An 18,804-nucleotide genomic window follows, 5' to 3' on the forward strand; every position below is an offset into this window, starting at 1 on the left:
CCTTTACACCAAATGTTCATATATATATATATATATATATATGGGAACCTCGCTACATCCATCTAATCTGAAAACCAAATATCATAGATGCACTAACAACAAGCTATGTAATTGAACATATTCCTAACCAGATTCAAGAATAATTGAATCACATGAAGTTTTAATTATCTTGCTTGTACACACACGCTCACCCTCACCAATTTGACAAACTATCTAAAACGATCTCACTTCACCTTCACGACCCTGGTGGAAAAAATACACCGAATGGTTTACTGAAATCACATCCACTTAGATAATCCCTCAGTAGTTAATAAAGACTTGTTACGATATTTACTACACGTCTGTGATGTATTTTTGACTTTTACGAGGCGGAGTCAACGATGGGTGTCCAGCAGGACCCTTCTACCGCGCGAGCATCGACCGTCCATCCCGAGGCTGAGCATCGAAGCCACGCTGGTAGATGGGAGACGACATCCCTGTCTGTCTGACAGCTCAAGTGTTAGTTGAGTGAATTCCTCTCATGTTTATCTGCGGTTAGCAGCCATTTCACCCACTGTGTGCGTGCGTTCTAGGTCGACGTTTCCCAAGCGGGGCTTTGGAGGGCTTTTGGAACAAGGAAGAAGAAAGAAAGGGAGAAGGAAATAGAGCGCAAGGTTTTTGCAGGAGAGCCTGTGGGTTTTTGAGTGGGGGATTGGTTGAGAGAGTCTGCAGCCATGGCGCTCGTAGCGGGACGGTTCGTGGTGGCCAGGAGCCCCTCCCTGGAGAGCAACGCATTGGTGGGGAATGAGACGTTGCGCGCAGCAGCAGCGGCGCCGGCCGAGCGCATCGGGATCTCCGCCGGGCGTCCATGCTTTGCAGCTCCGCTGCGGGAATGCTCCCACTCCCGGATGGCTGCTGTGGTGCGAGGGCGCCGGCCTCGTGCGCTCGTGACTGAGTTCGTGACAGAAGAATCCGAGGTTTTGGATGCGGAGGAGGTCGAAGAAGTTGTGGAGGAAGAAGAAGAGAACCCCTTGATTCCCAGTGCCTTTGAGGTATCAGCATTCTATGCATCTTCCTATGGCAATCTTTTTTCTGTTTTTGCCCCCCCCTCGCGAATGGTTCGTCCTGTTTTTGGCATTGGCTCTAGTGGGGAGCTGATTAGTGGGGAGCCGTATTTGTACAGGTTCAAAATCTCCTTATGCAGGTCTGCGATGAGACATCGAACATTTCCGAGGTGCAGATGAAAGTAAAATTTCTTGCCTCTGCTTTGACGTGTCTTTTCTGGGTGATAGCAGGTATTCTGCGGTCGCTATTGCACATTTTAGTTGACCTATGTAATTTTTTAAAGAAGAAATTGGCTGGACTCTACAGGTTTTTCATGTTTATTTGTTTTTCAGATAACAATGTAGCAAGGCAGGCGATTAAGAATGAAGTTTCGTTCATCTATTTCGGGGCTCAACGTGTTCAAAAGAATCATTCTATTGGCTAGGTTTAAAAGATTGTCACGGTTTACAGGTGGGTTCCTTCAGTTTGCGAGTAAGGAGAGAGATTGGCAAGCCAGCACCGGCTCCGAAGCCAGTTGCAGCAGGGCCTCCAGTATTGGGTAAGGCTATGGTTGAATCCATTCCAGCTGAGGCCGTTCCAGCCGCTTCGAAGCCTACCTCCACCAAGCTCGCCAAGAAAGCCCTCTCTGGGTCGTCATTGAAGCCCGTCTCAAATTTTGGTCTCATAGAAGCAGCTGCTGATGCAGGATTGCTTTTCATTACCTCACCAAAGGTAATGCAAGCATGCTACTCTTTCCACGCTGCACAACTATTTATTTATGATTTTTGTTGACTGAATTTCACCTCTTGCACTATGCTAGTTGCTTTTTTGGTTCAGGATTGTTTATCGTGGGTACTAACCAGCTGACCTAGTCATTTATGAGTGGTTGACCATTTCTCGAAATCGTTTGTTGTCTTTTACCCTGCAGTAAATGTATGGTACACTAGTTAGTCTGTTATATCGAAGCTGTAATGTTGAGTTTAGTAAGGTTCATTGCGACTTGAAGAAGTCCTTGGTTCTGCATGCATCACTTATGTTTTTGTACTTGTTGAGGATCAGGTGGGTCTCTTCAGGAAAGGGCGAACCGTGAAGGGTAAAAGTGGTCCTCCACTCTGCGAAGAGGTATCCTCAAATTTTAGCGGTTGTCGATGATTTTATTTAATAAGTGCGGCTTGCTTTTTGTAATTTCCTATGTGGCTGTTCTTCTGAGGGCTCCAAATGCGAGGAACTTGAAGTCTTGATCAGCATGAAGTACAGAAGCATTATTGAATTCGCGTTTGGTCGTTAGTTTTTCCATGTAAAAGTGAAACTCAGAACCATTGTAGGGTATGAAAAGATGTTGAGGCATGGAACTTGAGGTTGGTATCGTTGGTATTGACATATACATGTGGTTCCGTGCTCCAAAAAGTTGTGAGTGGGATGTCGAGAGATCATGTTACCTCACTAATTTGTGCACTTGCTTTGCTATTTCCTCAGGGACAAATAGTTAAGGAGGGTCAAGTGGTGTGCTATTTGGAGCAGCTCGGCACGCAACAACCTGTAGAGGTAAATGTTCTTTTAGCAGATTCCATAGGGAGCATTTTATACTTGGTGTCAATACTAATCTTTCGCATTGTGATGATGTTTACCTTACAGTATAAACATGATTATTGTTTTACCACTGTCAAGATCGTTACTCTTTTGTATAAAGAATACAAATATATTGAGGAGGTGGCATCACATGAGCTAGGGACATTCACTATGTATTATCCTTGGTCTCTTGTGTTAAGGCAACCAACACTCTTGTCTAGAATGAGAGGATGTGGATTTCAAGGAGTGATGTAAATGGTGACGTTTAAAAATTTGATCCCCATTTTCATATGTTCAATTCGAATTCTCGGTTATGCAGGCTGATGTTACTGGTGAAGTTGAGAAAGTTTTGTGGGAAGACGGAGGTATTTGATCACTTCTTTATTTTTCCTGTTTCTCCTTCTCCTTCCCTTCCTTACTTTTTCTTGCTGATTGATTGTTTGAAGATAAGAATTATGAGGTTTTCTTTCTTGTTTTTTGATCATCCTATCTGCACATCTATGCTTGTAATAACTGGAATATTCTTCCCCGCTGTCATCTTTTTATAATCGTGACACCAGTCATTGCTACAGTCCAGCCCTGATTCCCTTGAGTATCATTGGTTTACTTGCACATGGACGTTTTTGATTAGAAGTGTATATATTTCCAATTATTTGATATCTAACTGTTGGATTTTGTAACTTCTTGTACTAATTCTTCATATTTCGTGCTGCAGTACCCGTCGGGTATGGAGATCCTTTGATTGCCGTCAAGCCATCATTCCCAGGAATTAAGGTTAAAGGACAGCTTTTAGGTTAAAAGTTTTTCCTTCTCTGGTTTACAGCAGATCGTTGTTCTTAGTCAGTCCTACTACAGATTAATTTCTGGCAAATACTACTTTCATAGGTCGTTTAGTAGTCTCCTTTAATGCCTGTTACAGTACTTTTGCAGCCGAATAGTGGAGAATCAGGTGCTCTTGCAAACCAAATGACCTTGTACTTGATGCGTAACAATTCAAGCAGATTTGTTTTTATAACATTTCAAGTTTTCTATGTTGGATTTACGAGCTTTGGGAGCAAGTCCAGTTTTTGGAACTGTCTGATTTGTAATAAACATGGTTTGCAAATAATATATTAGGTGTCAACTGAGTTTTCTAAAAGATGATATAAATTGTTGCAACAGAAGTGATTAGATATTATGTACAATATCTTCGAATATATTTCAATGTATGCCAGGAGTAGCATGTTTCAATAGATAACAGATGAAATTATAAATTTAAACGTTACTTAATGATTTTAAAGAACACATGTGAGACGGCGATTGAATTTGTTGTGAAGGTGATCATGAATATTTATTTGGTTTATTGTCCAGATGGGTTGGGAACTTCTGTGCGTATCTGCAAGCTACGCCACTTGTATTTTTACAAATTGAACGTTAATCATTTATTTTTCCACAACTAATATAAAAAACTATGTAATGGTGGACGGTGGTTGCAACAGATGGGTGGTAATGGTCAACTTCCCAGGCTTCTGACTATCATCATTTTGCAGCCATTGCCACGCTCCTGTCCTATGATAAGTCTTCACGTCCTCATTATCTAGGATGTTTTTTTGTTTCAATACTCGTGTATAATACAAACAGCTTAGTGTTGAGGATAGTAAATTTGCGAGCCACTACACTGGAGCTCAGCATTTGTGATATAGAACAGCTATCATTAGCTTGGCTCAGGTTGAGTATGAAGTTGGGGAAGTCCAAACTTTCCACTAGCTGGCCTGCGAAGCATTGCCATCCAAAGTTTTCTTGTCATCTTGAACATAATCTCCAAGTGCTCACAGCTTAACTCGTTGGGACTTGAAGAGTTGAACAAGCAATTGAAAACTCGAAGTATTCACATAGGGGATTAAAAATTGATGGGAGTGAATTGTCGTCGTACCTGTACAATAAGCTCAAACAATGGTCGGATTGAGGCAAAAACTTCGTCGGCAGAGTGCAATCCATTTACCTGCAAATCAGGATTATGATTCATGTTCAGGTAACAATTTGGAATTCCTTAGCACAATTGCTTTCATACTGTAGTGAGACTGATGAGATATGCAGAGAAAGCAACTCCAATTCGAGGACCATAGCTCCTGGAAGGACTACAAGATTCAGACTCTGATGGAAATAAATAGCCTTGCAACTAACCTTGTGTACTGTGGTGTTGGTCTCATAGCGTTTGATAACAGGCAACGTAGATTCATTAAATACTTTGAACCGATTCCGAATAGTTTCAACATTATCATCATCTCGACCCTATTTCCCACCCACAATCAAGACTAATCCAAGATAATCTCAGATAGTGACCATCAACAATTGCGAGAATGAAAGGCCACTAAAACAGCTAGCACGAGTATCCGGAAAAAATATGAACAAGCAATCCTTTCAGTGACAGTTGTACAATCGACAAAGATTGCAAATTAAGAATACCCACAAAACCTTGGAAATAAACCAGAGCCAAAGGAGAATTCTTATTCTGCATGGGAAAAGTTGGCAGGTTTATGTAAGACGGGAATAGAAAAAAATTGACCACAGTAATTACCCCAGTGCGACTTAAAACTCGTCTTTCCATCTCCTCCTCTGAGCCAGTAATGAAGAGAATAAACTCAGGTTTAAGTCCAGTCTGCAAACACTTCGTGGCTCGTTGGTTAAAAGGATTTTACAAAAAGTTCAAGATAAACATTAGTCTCATAAGAATTCAAGAAAAATGTTGCAGTCCATGATTTAGGTTATACTCTGCTAAAAAAATTGAGTTGTCACTGATGTAATCAATATCTTTATAATTTGGTAACATAGAACCAGAGGTTACCAACAACGCAAGCCTTTGTCGAATACTTCTAACGATATTAAAAAGTACCAGAGAAAATAGTATAAGCAATATAGTCACTTACCACGCGATCCCAAACCTCGCGGTTCTCTTCGTTTCTTGGAAATCCATCGATCAAAAACTTATCGTTGGTACTCTCCGAAATCGCCTTCAGAATCAGCTTTACGGTCACTTCTGATGGTACTAGTTTTCCTTCCTTGATCAAATCTTTAATCATGTTCCTGGCACATCATATGTATTTGTTGCTATTAGATTCTAATTAGCAAGAGAAATACGCAGCATTCAAAAAAAAGAAAAGAAAAGAAAAGAAAAGAAATCCCTCAATTACGAGGCAGAACTAGTGTAAAATATGGATGTTAATCGAAGGTGGAAACAGATCAACCCTGAGGATTTAGAGTGCACGGCGTAACATGAGCATTATGTGAGATCACCCGTCTTAAATGGCTACATAATCCTACCCAATTTCAGTGCCTGAATTTTGCTCTGCTCGCAGCAAATCTCCCGCACTGAGGTGTTCAAACCCAAAATTCTCCACAATCTTAGCACATTGTGTGCTTTTCCCACTTCCCGGCCCACCTGTGATACCCCATAATATGAACTGAGTTATCGATTAGATATTATTTCTCCTCTTCATGAACGAAAAAGTATTAAAGAAACAGCTATCACTTCTGTCCACCCAAAACGTGATCTGGTCATTAAGTGCATGGTTGGATAATAACAGAGAGCTGAATTGCCAGCAAATAAATCCTGCGGCTTTGAAGGGGATTATTTTAGTACGTTCAATGCCAAAATTTAGGAAGTTGTACCAATTCAGTTGCATTAAATTGATACACTTACCTGTGACAAATACAAACTTGAAATTCTTCAACTTTGCTCCCGAAGAATCGTGGGTACTCACCGACGGCTGCACTCACAATATAAAGGCCATAATTTACCAAGGTCTAAATTATCTTACAACTCTACGTCTTTTATCAAAGCTTTTTCATACTTGAGTTTCCAAGATCGAAGGGACCATAGAAGAATCACCATGGGATCCTGAGGCCCAGCACGCCTAGATTCAGATGCGGTGGACAATGCCATTAATCTCCTAACCAGTCACCAAGTCAAAACCTGCCAAGCTGAGAAACACATTAAAAACTTCAGATTACATAGCTAGAGTGGCAAAAAGAAGTACCGGTGGATTCGTAGATCAGGTGCTCTCAAGATTACTAGGTTCAACGTGAAGCTCATCACCTCCAAATTTACCACTTCAATGGATTGTTCTAGTCCTCCATACTGTAATTCTAGCTCCAACTTATCCAGTATTTGTACTAAACCTACCATAAACTCCAAATTACAAAAAGAAATAAAAAGAATCGCAGCTTTCCACTTTTATCAAAGTGCTGAACACCTCATGTCAGAGTACTCATAAGTCTGAGTGCTTGGTTGGGACAGACCACAACGTTTGTCCCTCCAAAGATCTAAACCAAAAACCAAAATTCGCACAAATTCACATTGAGTCACTAGATGCACAATTTCTAGCACTTAAATAACATGAAATCAGTGAAGAAAAGTTATCGCTCTGTGCTTTCCACATTAACCCCAGGACTAATGTATCTCCCTTCACGACCTCAGAAAGTCCGTTTCGAACTAACCAAATCTCAACCAAATCTCAAGAGAGTCAAAACAGGAAACAAAACGACAGGCCCTATGTCCCGAACGCACACCCCTCCAACAGGGCAAATGAGAGAAACTCAAAGCCAAACCTCCAGCCACAAAATCAAGACCCACTAAACCCCAATGAGCTGAACTCTGCAACACACAGACCAGCAACTCAAACCTTCAACGAAACGAACTTGAAATTACTCAGACAAAGTTCATAGAAAGCCCACTGTTGCCATACTACCAGTCACGCAGCAGCTACTCATCGTCACACAACTGTAACACAACCAAACGAGCCCAGGCCCTACCAAATCAACGCATGAGGAAAAACCACAGAATTGCCAAGTGAAAGACAAGACCCTCTCTCTTTAACTCTCTCTCTCTCTCTCTCTCTCTCTCACACCTGGCGTTGGGAGCAACCAGGTCCAAGCCTCCAAAGACGTGGAACACAAAACTATGATGAAAACAAGAGTGTGTGTGCGAGAAACTTTGCTGTGAGTGAGTGAGTAGGACAGAGCAGCTGCAATGCGAAGCAAAGCAAAGGGTGAAGAAGAAGAAGACGAAGCAGAAGAAGGGTGGATTTTAGTGAGAGCTGGGTGCGTTTGTGGGTTGAGGGGAGGGAGGTAGTGTCTCATTTTACACTTGGCATGGGCTTATGGTGCTTAAGTGGCTGCCACCAAACTTTGGCTGTGCGTCTTACACCTGGACACACACCCCCCAGTTTGGCTGTCGTGGAGCCTCGCTGGCAGTCCTTTTTTTGTATTATTATTTTTTTTGGTGAAGGATAAAATAGTCCAATCATTTTTCTAGTGAATTGGTTCTATACTAGGAAAGAGTAAGTAGGAGGATGAGGAGAATTAGGTGGAAGTGGAGGGTTTGATTCTATGTGGGTTTAATAGGCACAAGCTGTTTTAAGGTATATTGATGCCTCCTATGTGAGCACTCCAAGGTTTGGTCTTTTCTACAGATGAGTTGAACCTTTGTGGAGTGGATGTCATATTGTGTTGGGAGGAGAGATTGCTATACATGTTTGATGGTTTTGTGCACAGATTTGAGTGCAATTTAAGAATTGTTTTCTACATTTTTCTAATGAATACCACAGATAGGTTGTTGCACCCAAATGTGCTGTTTTTAGAGCACTTTGTCATTTGAGCAACAACAAATACATCAAGTTTTGAAGCCCAAGGTGAAAAGTTGACAGATCAATTGGCTAGTAAGGAACTTGAATTACAACCCATCATAAGTAGGGAGCAAAAAAAAACAAAAAAGATGGCAACTGTAAGCAGTTTGCAAATTGAGAGGTTGCAGTATTAAGAGGATGAGTTTAAAAGAATAGCAAACTTTCTAATCATTTGAGAGTGGTATAATAAATAAAAGATATTATTCTATTTGATGTCTATTTTTAGTATAATTTTGTTCAAATAATAAAATAAGTATTTAAGTTCTTAATTAATCATTTTGCTATTAGTTTTTTACATAAAATTTATTTTTTCTTGTGTAAAAAACTAAAAAACTTAAGAACTAACATTAGAATGAGAATGTTGATGTGTTTAAAAATAATTTTAGAATTTTTAAATGATTCATTATTTAAGAATATGAATTATTATTTTTGTAATTAAAAATATTTCATATAGAATAAATTTAATATTTATGCATGTTGAAGTATTTTACACCAAAATATCTCTTTTTTTGCAGATTTATTATTCATTATTTATAAACTTATTGCTAGTACTTTCAATTCTTCTATTACTTCAATTATATTTCTTCAAGTTTTATCAAGCTCTACAATCACAAGTTCGTACCTTTGTTTCTTTTCTCTAGATTTGTTTAATTAATCTATTTCTAAATTTCTTAGATTATATATATTTTTATTTTATAGTTTTACTTTTTAAATTTTTTATATTTAAAATAAATCCAATAAACTTTCAATTCCTTTTATAGTTTGATAGTTTTGATTTACTTATTTAATTCTATTTTATCCTAGAATAAAGTTGGTTGTTATAATTTTTTAAAATTTATTTTTATTATAAGATTGATTATTTTTATATTAATTTGATTAATATATATATATATATATATATATATATATATATATATATATATATATATGTGTGTGTGTAAAATTAAAAATAATCTTAAATAGACTTTTCATTTGTCTTGAGTATAATGACCACCCATTAGTTCCACTCTCATCTTCAACATGATGAAATCTAAGCAAATAGTACCTTATTTGGCCTCATTCATAGTTGCTTGCCTTGTTTTAAGATTGTTGTAAGCTTCATGCATTTTTTTTGTATAGATGCTTATATAATATGATGTTTCTTTTTTTGGTGCAAGTAACATTGTTCTATGAGTAGTTGACAAATATTGCTTTGGCTTGCTTACTTTGTTTAGAAAATATTGCTTTTTCTAAAGCTTGGCATCATTGCCAAATGAATTGGATAATCTTATATCTTTGACTACTTTTGATGTAAGTAGATGCTCAAACTTGATAACATTGCTAAATAAATTGAGCAACCTCACATCTTTGGCTATCTTTGATATAAATTATTACTCAAGTTTGACATTATTGTCAAATAAATTAGAAAATATTAAATATTTGACTATATTAAATGCACATGAATGGTATGGATTAATATCATCGCCAAATGAATTGAACAACCTTACATTAGTGGCTAATTTTATTATAATATGGTAATTAAGTATGACATTATTGCCAAATGAATTAGATAATGTTACATCTTTCACTACCTTAGACATAAGGTATTGTTTAAGTTTTACATCATTATTAAATGAATCTAACAACCTCACATCTTTAACTCATTTTGATATAAGTTGGTACAAAAACTTGATATTATTGCCGAATGAATTGGACAATCTTAAATCTTTGACTACCTTTGATGTAAATAGATGCTCAAACTTCATATCATTATCAAATAAATTAGAAAACATCACATCTTTAACTATATTTAACATAAGTTATTTTAAGTTTAATATCATTATCAAATGAATTTAAAAACTCTATAATTTTTACAACTTTAAGTATAAAAGAATGCTCAAGCTTTATATTATTGCTAAATGAATTTAGAAATTTCACATCTTTGACTACCTTAAATATGAATTGGTACATAAGCATGATACTATTACCAAATGAAATTAGCAGCCTCACATCTTTGACTAATTTTAATACAAGTAAGTACAAAAGCTTCACATCATTACCAAATAAAATTGACAACCTCATATCTTTGATTACCTTGGATATAAGCTATTCTTTAAATCTAACATCACTTCTAAATGAACTATGCAACCTCACATCTTCGACTACTATTAAAATAAGCAATTACTCAAGCTTGATATTATTATCAAATGAATTGGACAACTTGTCAAGGACATGAATCTCAAAGAAAGAAAATCCATAATATACTCTTGTATCACTGAAAGGAACTAGAAAGTTACTAAAAGATGATCTAATATTATACTAGAATGGCTATTGCCAAAATAAGAAGACTAGAAAGTCTTGGAATAAGACTAAAAACTAGAAAGGCATTGACAACAATGAAGAAGGCTTCATTCTTGCCTCCATATATATTCTCTAACTAAGAGTTATGTAGCAATATTCTGTAGGACCTCTAACATGTATTGATTTTGGTAGTCACATGTCTTAACTTGCAAGGCAAGTTATCTATATATGTGCCACATAGTTAGCTTATTCTATAAGCTACTATATGGAGTTAACTTGTTTCATAAGTTATCAATACATGGTTAACTTGTTGACCAAGTTTCTAACCTACAAAAATATCTAAAGTCAGAATCGCATCTATGAAGCTTTTAAGAAGTTTTTCTAAAAGACTTTATGAAATTAATCTATATTTAACTACTTCTATTTAATTATATAAGTAACTATTGAGATAAATATATATGTTTGTGACATTACCTTCCTTTCTAGGAACAAGTTCTACAAGGAGTGGTCATTATCTTTCATGGATCTTACAATTCTTGATCTTAGTTTTGATGGATGTCGTTGATGAAAGGCCTCAAACTTCTTTGTTGTATTTGCAAGATTCTTTACTGGCTTCTATGTGCATTCATTATTATCATATCCATGCCAATGAATAAGATATTCCAATCTATTTTGGTGCTGCCTTGAATCTAAGATTTCTTCCACCTCAAACTCTTGATCATTATTTATTTTTATAGAAAGAGGTAGCATTTGTCTTCTTCCAAAAATATTCACTATCTTATAAGGCTTAAGAAGAGAAACGTGAAATATATGGTGGATCTTCATAGATTCTGGTAGATGTAATCAATAAGCAATAAAATTGATTTATTCACAAATAAGAAAAGTTCCAAGCCTATAATAGTCCAACTTATCACAATGACTAGTATTTTTGATATTACAATGAAGTAACCATATCTTGTCATCCACATTGAATTATGGTTGCTCTTTGCAATAAGCATCCGCATTGGTCTTTTTTTATTCTTGAGCTTCCTTTAATTGTATCTTCATTATTACATGTAGCTCTAATAAATGATTTACAAAATCTTCTATCATAGAATTATCAACTTTTGAAAATTCAAAAGTATCAAGTCATGGATAATAACCATAATTGGCAAAAAAAAGTGTTTCTTAAGGAGAAGAATGTATCAAATTATTGTATGCAAAATTTGCCAATAGCAAAAGAATTATCCAATCATTTTGAAAATAGTTGATAGTATACCTCAAATACTATTTTAGAACTTAATTCACCCATTTTATTTGCCCATTAATTTGAGGATGAAAAGCCAAAGAAAACTTTATATCCACCTTTAGAATCTCAAATAAGGTTCTTCAAAATCTTGATACAAATTGAGTCTTCTTATCCAATATAATATCTTTTGGCAATTCATGATAGTGATGATATTACCAATAAAAAGCTTAGTTAATTCTTTATCTAAAATAGATTTTATATATGGTACAAAATATGTCATTTTGATGAAGTAATCTACAATTACAAATATAGAGTCATATGAACTTGAACTTAGAAGATCTATAATATAATCTATAGAAATAAAAAACCATGTATCTTTGGATATACGTAATGGTTGGCAAAGTCTATAGGATCGATGACAAGGATTTTTTGATCTTGAAAAAATGTCACATGACTAGATAAAGTCTTTTATTATCTTCCATATTTATAGCCACCAAAAATCTCTAGATATAAGCTCTAAAGTCTTATTGTATCTAAAATGTCATACTACTAGAAAGTTGTGACATGCTTGAAAAACACATAAACGTGCTTGTCCTTTTGGAACATATATGTGGCCTTCAAAATAGAATAGGTTGTTCTTGAATTTAAACTTTGAAACATCATGAGATTTAGAAGAAAGATTCTTGATATCATGAATAAGAGGATCAGAGGACATACTTACTTAAATTATTTTGACAAAGGTCAAATCAACATTGCTCAAAGATGAAAATTTTTAGGCTTCAAGAGGATTGCTCTTTGTTGATCAAAATATATGTCTCGTTCTTTTGGTGTAAAATAAGAAAATCTAAAAAGAACATCTCATAAATCTTATTGTTTTCGAGGTCGATATGTGATCTTGAAATCAAATCTTAATAATGACATGCTTCAATGGACTTAGCAATGATTTAAAACATGTGTTGACATGAAATACTCGAGGTTTTTGTGATCTGTATATATTGTGATTGGTCTTGAAGGGCCTTCTAAATAATGATGCCATTCTTGAAATGAATCCACAATTGCAAGAAGCTCTTCATCATAGATGTTATAGTTAAACTTGGTTGCTAAAAATTTCTTGAAATGGAAAGCTACTAGATGGAGTTTATCATCTCTTCCTATTTGTGACAATACTACATCCAAGGCAAAGTTTGATGCATTAATTTTTATAAAGAATATCTTAGAAAAGTGGATGCAATACAAGGTTGGTGCAAAAATAAATTTCTTCTTTAAAACAACAAACGATGCTTTGGATTTTTTATTCCATTAAAGTTTGTCTTTATAAGTCAAACGTGTAAGTGGAGTTGCAACTTGAGAAAAGTTCTTGATAAAGATTTGATAATAGTTGGCAAAGCCCAAAAAGCATTGCACATCTCTTACTATTGTTAGAATCTTCCAATCTATGATAATTTGAACCTTCTTTGGATCCATCATATGGCCTTCATTAAAAATAATGTATTCCAAAAAATCAACTTAAGTAATACAAAATATACATTTTTCCATCTTTGTATATAATCTTGCATTTCTTAATTTTTGTAACACACAATGAATATGAATTTCATACTCTTTTATATTCTTAGAATATATTAAAATATTATTCAAATAACAAACAATAAAATCATCAAAAAATTCACAAAAGATATCATTTATTAGATGTTGAAAAGCAGTTGGTACATTTGTGAGTCCAAAAAGCATGACATTATATTCAAAATGCCCATACCTAATTTGAAAAGAAATCTTTCATTTATTTCCTTCTTTGATATGAACCAGGTTATATGCTCCTCATAGATCTATATTTGTATAAATCTTTGCTTGATTTAATTGATCAAAAAGTCCTAAAATCAAAAGTAGAGGATACATATTCTTGATGGTGATCTTATTAAGTCCTCTATAGTCCACACACATCTACAAAGATCCATCTTTTTTCTTTACAAATAAGATAGGAGCTCCAACTAGAGATTTAAAATGGCGTATAAAGTTTTTAGCCAAATTCTCATCAATGTACTCTTTGAGTGCAACCAACTTATTTTGTGATAGGCTATAGATTGGTCCAAATGGTAGTTGAGTTCCTTCTTGAAGATCAATGGAACTATTATAAAGACAATGCTTTGGAAGAATATCTACATTTTTTTTTAAAAAAAAATGTCCTCAAAATATTGATATTAGCTAGGAATACCACTTGATATCTTTTCACCATCAGTAATAGACGTGGCATATGTAGTAAAAGATAGTCCTTCATTTATCGCATGCATGAAAGCTCTTACATCTACCAATAATGGTTTGGATATACTAGACTTATGAATTTTTATTTACTTAACAAGACCTTCATTTTGATTTTCTTAATTAAAGATATATCTTATTTTTTGGCAAAATCTTCATCTACAAAATAGGCTAAGGCTCTTGAATCTAACAAGGCTAAGTCTTTGTGATTTTTTGGTCCTAAACAAACTTCTGTTGTAAAATAAGATAAAGGATCTAAGGAGAGAATAGGACCTTTATTAGATGCTGTACATAATTCGAGTCATATGGTCTATATTATTTCTGAAGGAACTTGTTTTCTGACACATTATCTTCTTTGGCAATCGTGCTTCTCATTTTGTAATTGCATTGCTTCTTTAGATAATGTTGAGTAGTGTGCCTAGCTTTTCTACAATATAAGCAAAGACCCTCTTGACAATGGTAAGTTTTTTCTTATCCTGTTAGGGGTTTAAAATGTACCATATCAATTTGTATTGGTTCTGACCTTAGTAAATAAGTTTCAAAAAACTTAAGAATTACCATCATTACTTCAATTGTTCCTCTTCAATCAAGTCTTTGTTCTTAATGTCTTTGAAACGATCTATTATCACATGCAATGGCATGAGCAATAAATTGATCCAAAGATTTTGCTTTTGGTATTGACAATAATAAATCTTTGATATTATCCTTCAATCCATATCAAAATTGATTGATAAGGGCTTTGTCATTCTAGTCCATGTTGCAAGTGAGGTTTTGGAATTCAACAACATATATGGTGGCTGATCATAATTCTTATTGTAAAAATAAGAGCTTAGTCTTTGTTATTCTTTTTTGATCACTTTTTCCAAATGTGGCAATAAATACTTCTAGAAATGAATTCAAATCATAAAAAAGTTGTAAATCCTTTTCTATTAAAGATGTAAATGAAGAGAGAGCACTTCTAGATAGAAGTGTGCATACAAATCTAACTTGAGTAAATCCATCAAGATATTGGAAGGCATGCAAACTTAGATAAAGCTTGAATTTTTGCAAAAATCCTCAAAATTTTGATCTTTTTCCATCAAAACTCTCGAGCATACTAATCTTGGTTTGCATTGTACTTGTATAAACAAAACTTCTTAGATTTAGTTGTGAAGTTGTTTTACTTGCTTCCTTCAACTACACAACTTCTTGATGTAGACTTTGAAGTTCTTTCATAGGCATACAAATAGTACCTCTATAACTCACATTGAAAATATATAAGATCTCTATTCTAAGAATATTAATAAGCTTATGAAGATCCATAATAGATACAAATCTATTCTCACTTCCATTAAAAGTAGTATCTATATATATATATATATTTTTAGATAAGTCAAAAAAATTCAAAAAATTAAATTAGTGGAAGATAATCTGCAATCTCTAATGTCTAATGAAAATTTTCATGAAGAGGGAAAATTCACTCTCTTTCAAAAAAAAATCAATGTTAAAAAATAAGATTGTTTCTTTAAAGGTGGGTAGTCTACAACCTTCAAAACACAACAATAAAAGTGGAATAATTCACTTACTTCTAAAGCAAGACAAAAATAATATGTTAGCATTCTTGTCAAACTATCAAGGACATAAATCTCGAGAAAAGAAAATCTTTAATAGACTCTTGTATCACTGAAAGGAACTAGAAAGACACAAAGTTAATATAATATTGAACTGGAATGGATGTTGCAAAAATAAGAAGACTAGAAAGTCTTGGAAGAAGACTAAGGGTTAGAAAGGCGTTGACAAGAGTAAAGGAGGCTTCACTCTTGCCTCCATATACACTCTCTAACTAGGAGCTACATGGCGATATTCTATAGGACTTCTAACATGTGTTGATTTTCCTAGCCACGTGTCTTAACTTGCAAGGCAAATTATTTACATATGCACCACATAGTTAACTTATTTCACGAACTACTATATGAAGTTAACTTGTTCTACAAGTTATCAATACGTAGTTAATTTTTTGGCCAAGTTTCTAACCTATAAACACATCTAAAGTCAAAACCACGTCTATAAAGCTTCTAGAAAGCTTTTCTAGAAGACTTTATGAAACTAATTTATATTTAGCTACTTCTACCTAATCATATAGGTAGCTATTGGAATAAATGTATATATCCATGATACAACCTCACATCTCTAACTACCTTAAATATAAGCTATTTTTAAAGATTGAGACTATTTTTAAATAAATTAGATGGTCTGACATCTTTGACTTATTTTAATATTATTTGGTAGTTAAGATTAACATCTTTGCAACATGAATTGGGCAATTTTATATCCTTTACTCACTTTGATTTGGAATATGTTTAAATTTGATATCATTATCAAAAAGAATTATCAATACTTTCTTAAATAGATACTTAAAAAAATTATTTAAAATTTAGTAGATAATATAATCATAAGTTGGTAAAAAAAGTAAAATCAAACTTAGAGAAGATATATTAAAAATATAGTAGTATATAAAGAATAGTTATTTTAAAAAGATTAGATATAGATCATATAAAAAAAACCTACACAAAGAGATAATAATAAGTAAATATTCAAATTATCTAACATATTTAATTTATAAAGTCAATTAAATATTAAAAATTTATATTTTAAGATTTGGATAACAAGTTATATAGATGTTTTCAATTTTTTGATGTCTTTATTTTTAAAATTTTGACTTGATATACTTTCAAATTTTTAAAAATTTTAATTCCAATAGTATAAATACTTTGATCTATGAAAATTTGGTTAGGAAGATAAAATTGCTCTAAAATTAAATTTAACAATTAAATTTTTGACAAATTAGATACAAAGTTTTAAGATTTAAATATACATAAATGTGCTCAATTTAAATCACATCTTTATTTTTGGAGTTTAACATGATTTAATATCATTGGATTTATGATTTAAGATATAAGATATAGGATTTAGAATTTATAAATTAAAAAAATGTATCCAATTTTTTTACCATCTTATTTTTTTACTTTGACTTGATCTACTCTATTTTTGTTATCTATAATTCCTTTGGTATAAATAACTTGTCACATGAATTCTTAGTTTTTAAGATATAGCAACTTTGATTTAACTTTTAAGGTGTTGACTTTAATTATAGAAGGATTTTTGATAGTTATGAAACCACCATTGAATCTATTTGTAATTTGAATATTTTAAAAATAACATTAATTTACCCTAAAAGTGTATATATTTATAGATATTAGGTGTTTGACCATTTTGATTTTTGAGTTGACTTTGTACATGGGTAGAAATTTGTAAGTTTTAATTTGACTTACCTTCTAATTTTGAAGGTCTACAAATCAAGTGGTAAATTACTGTTTATTAAATTATTGAATTTTTAAATTCTAAATAATTATTTAATATTTATTAAATTATTAAATTACTAAATCTCTGAATTTCAAATCATAAATTTTAAATTTCTAAGTATTATATTCTGAATCTAATATCTAAAACTTTTTTTGAATTTTTCTGTCTTTATATTATTATATTATTATTTATTTTTAAAATATAAATCTTATTATCATATTTATTTTATAAATAAAATAATTTTAGGATTTATTATTTAAATTTTCATGGAAATAACAACACATTTGATATAACTTTATTTTTTTAAAGTATTTACTAGCCTTAATAAAAAGTTGTACCAAGATATTAGAATGTTGTATCATTTTACATTGATCCACTTGTCTTAATAATATATATATATATATATATATATATATATATATATATATATGTTTATATATTATTTTTTCTTTCTAATTATTCTAATCGTATTCCAAAAAAATCCTTTCGAAAGTATTAATATTGTTCATTATTTGTAGTTATTTTTAAATATTATATATCTTAAATTTCTAATTCCATGATTTTTAGTATTTTCTATAATGTCTCTATTTCAATTTCAAAATATTTTCTATTTTATTTTTCTTTCTTAGAAATATATAAAGCCATCTAATGGATTTGAAGTGTTTTTGTTTTTGGTTTTAATTTTTTTAGTCTACAATCTTGTATATTTATAATATAATTTTAAATGTTCTTATATATGATTTAATAAATAAAACATGATTTAATAAATAAAACATGATTTAATAAATAAAACATGATTTAATAAATAAAACATGATTTAATATATATATATATATATATATGTATATACAGACAATTTTGATTCTTATATATGAGAAAAATCATTTTTAGGATTATCACAACTTTAAAAAAATCTCAAACTTAAGTTCTTATGAATAGAATCTTCTATTTTGTTTTCCTCTAAAATCTCAAATTTATTAAAGAATTTTATTTCCTATAGTATGGTCATTATAATAATAAATGTAGATTTTTTTCAACTAATAAATGATGTACTACCAAATTATCTATAGACCTTATCTTCAACAATTTATTTAAATATTATATAACCTCAATTTTGTATTATAAGAATAATTTTAAATACTAAATATAATTTTAAAAATACTTTTAAAATATGTTGGATACTACTTTTAAAAGGTCAAGATCTCAAAAAAGATGTTTGCACTAAAGAAGTTAATGATAGCTATCTTTACATAGTACTAAGTATCCTAGACATTAATAACTTATTCAATCTCAATAATAAAATATGAGCAATTTATTACATAAATAAGTAAATATTTCCTCTGATTAAAATATATATATATATATATATATATATATATAGCTATCTTAATTACATCTTAACTATAAGCTATTTACCAATAAACTATTGAGCAGTTTTTTGGATAT

The 18,804-nt window shown here is 32.4% G+C and overlaps 2 protein-coding genes across 7 annotated transcripts; one reads left to right on the forward strand and one right to left on the reverse strand.

The window, feature by feature from the left end:
• Positions 1-621: 621 nt before the first annotated feature.
• LOC112288511 (uncharacterized) lies at positions 622-3,623 on the forward strand. The gene is made up of 7 exons (XM_024532732.3): positions 622-1,031; positions 1,163-1,225; positions 1,495-1,755; positions 2,083-2,145; positions 2,500-2,568; positions 2,912-2,957; positions 3,308-3,623. Exons 1-7 carry the CDS (start codon positions 714-716, stop codon positions 3,388-3,390), a joined length of 903 nt encoding a protein of 300 aa, XP_024388500.1. The 5' UTR covers positions 622-713; the 3' UTR covers positions 3,391-3,623.
• A 273-nt stretch (positions 3,624-3,896) lies between these two features.
• Positions 3,897-7,674, reverse strand: LOC112288512 (UMP-CMP kinase 3). Of its 6 annotated transcripts, none has more exons than XM_090254212.1 (9): positions 7,479-7,674; positions 6,461-6,544; positions 6,272-6,338; positions 5,893-6,010; positions 5,499-5,655; positions 5,150-5,230; positions 4,756-4,863; positions 4,505-4,573; positions 3,897-4,343 (listed from the first exon to the last, which is right to left on the reverse strand). In XM_090254212.1, the coding sequence occupies exons 2-9, from the start codon at positions 6,512-6,514 to the stop codon at positions 4,335-4,337; spliced, it is 663 nt and encodes a 220-aa protein (XP_090110338.1). In that variant the 5' UTR covers positions 6,515-6,544; positions 7,479-7,674; the 3' UTR covers positions 3,897-4,334. The 6 variants fall into 6 exon arrangements, with proteins under 6 accessions (XP_090110338.1, XP_024388508.1, XP_024388506.1 ...); XM_024532740.3 differs by having other exon boundaries at positions 6,461-6,552; positions 7,479-7,650; XM_024532738.3 differs by lacking the exons at positions 3,897-4,343; positions 4,505-4,573 and having other exon boundaries at positions 4,807-5,230.
• Between the last annotated feature and the right edge of the window lie 11,130 nt (positions 7,675-18,804).

Source organism: Physcomitrium patens, chromosome 11 (genome assembly GCF_059467195.1).
Source record: "Physcomitrium patens ecotype Gransden chromosome 11, ASM5946719v1, whole genome shotgun sequence".
Classification (NCBI taxonomy): Eukaryota; Viridiplantae; Streptophyta; class Bryopsida; order Funariales; family Funariaceae; genus Physcomitrium; species Physcomitrium patens.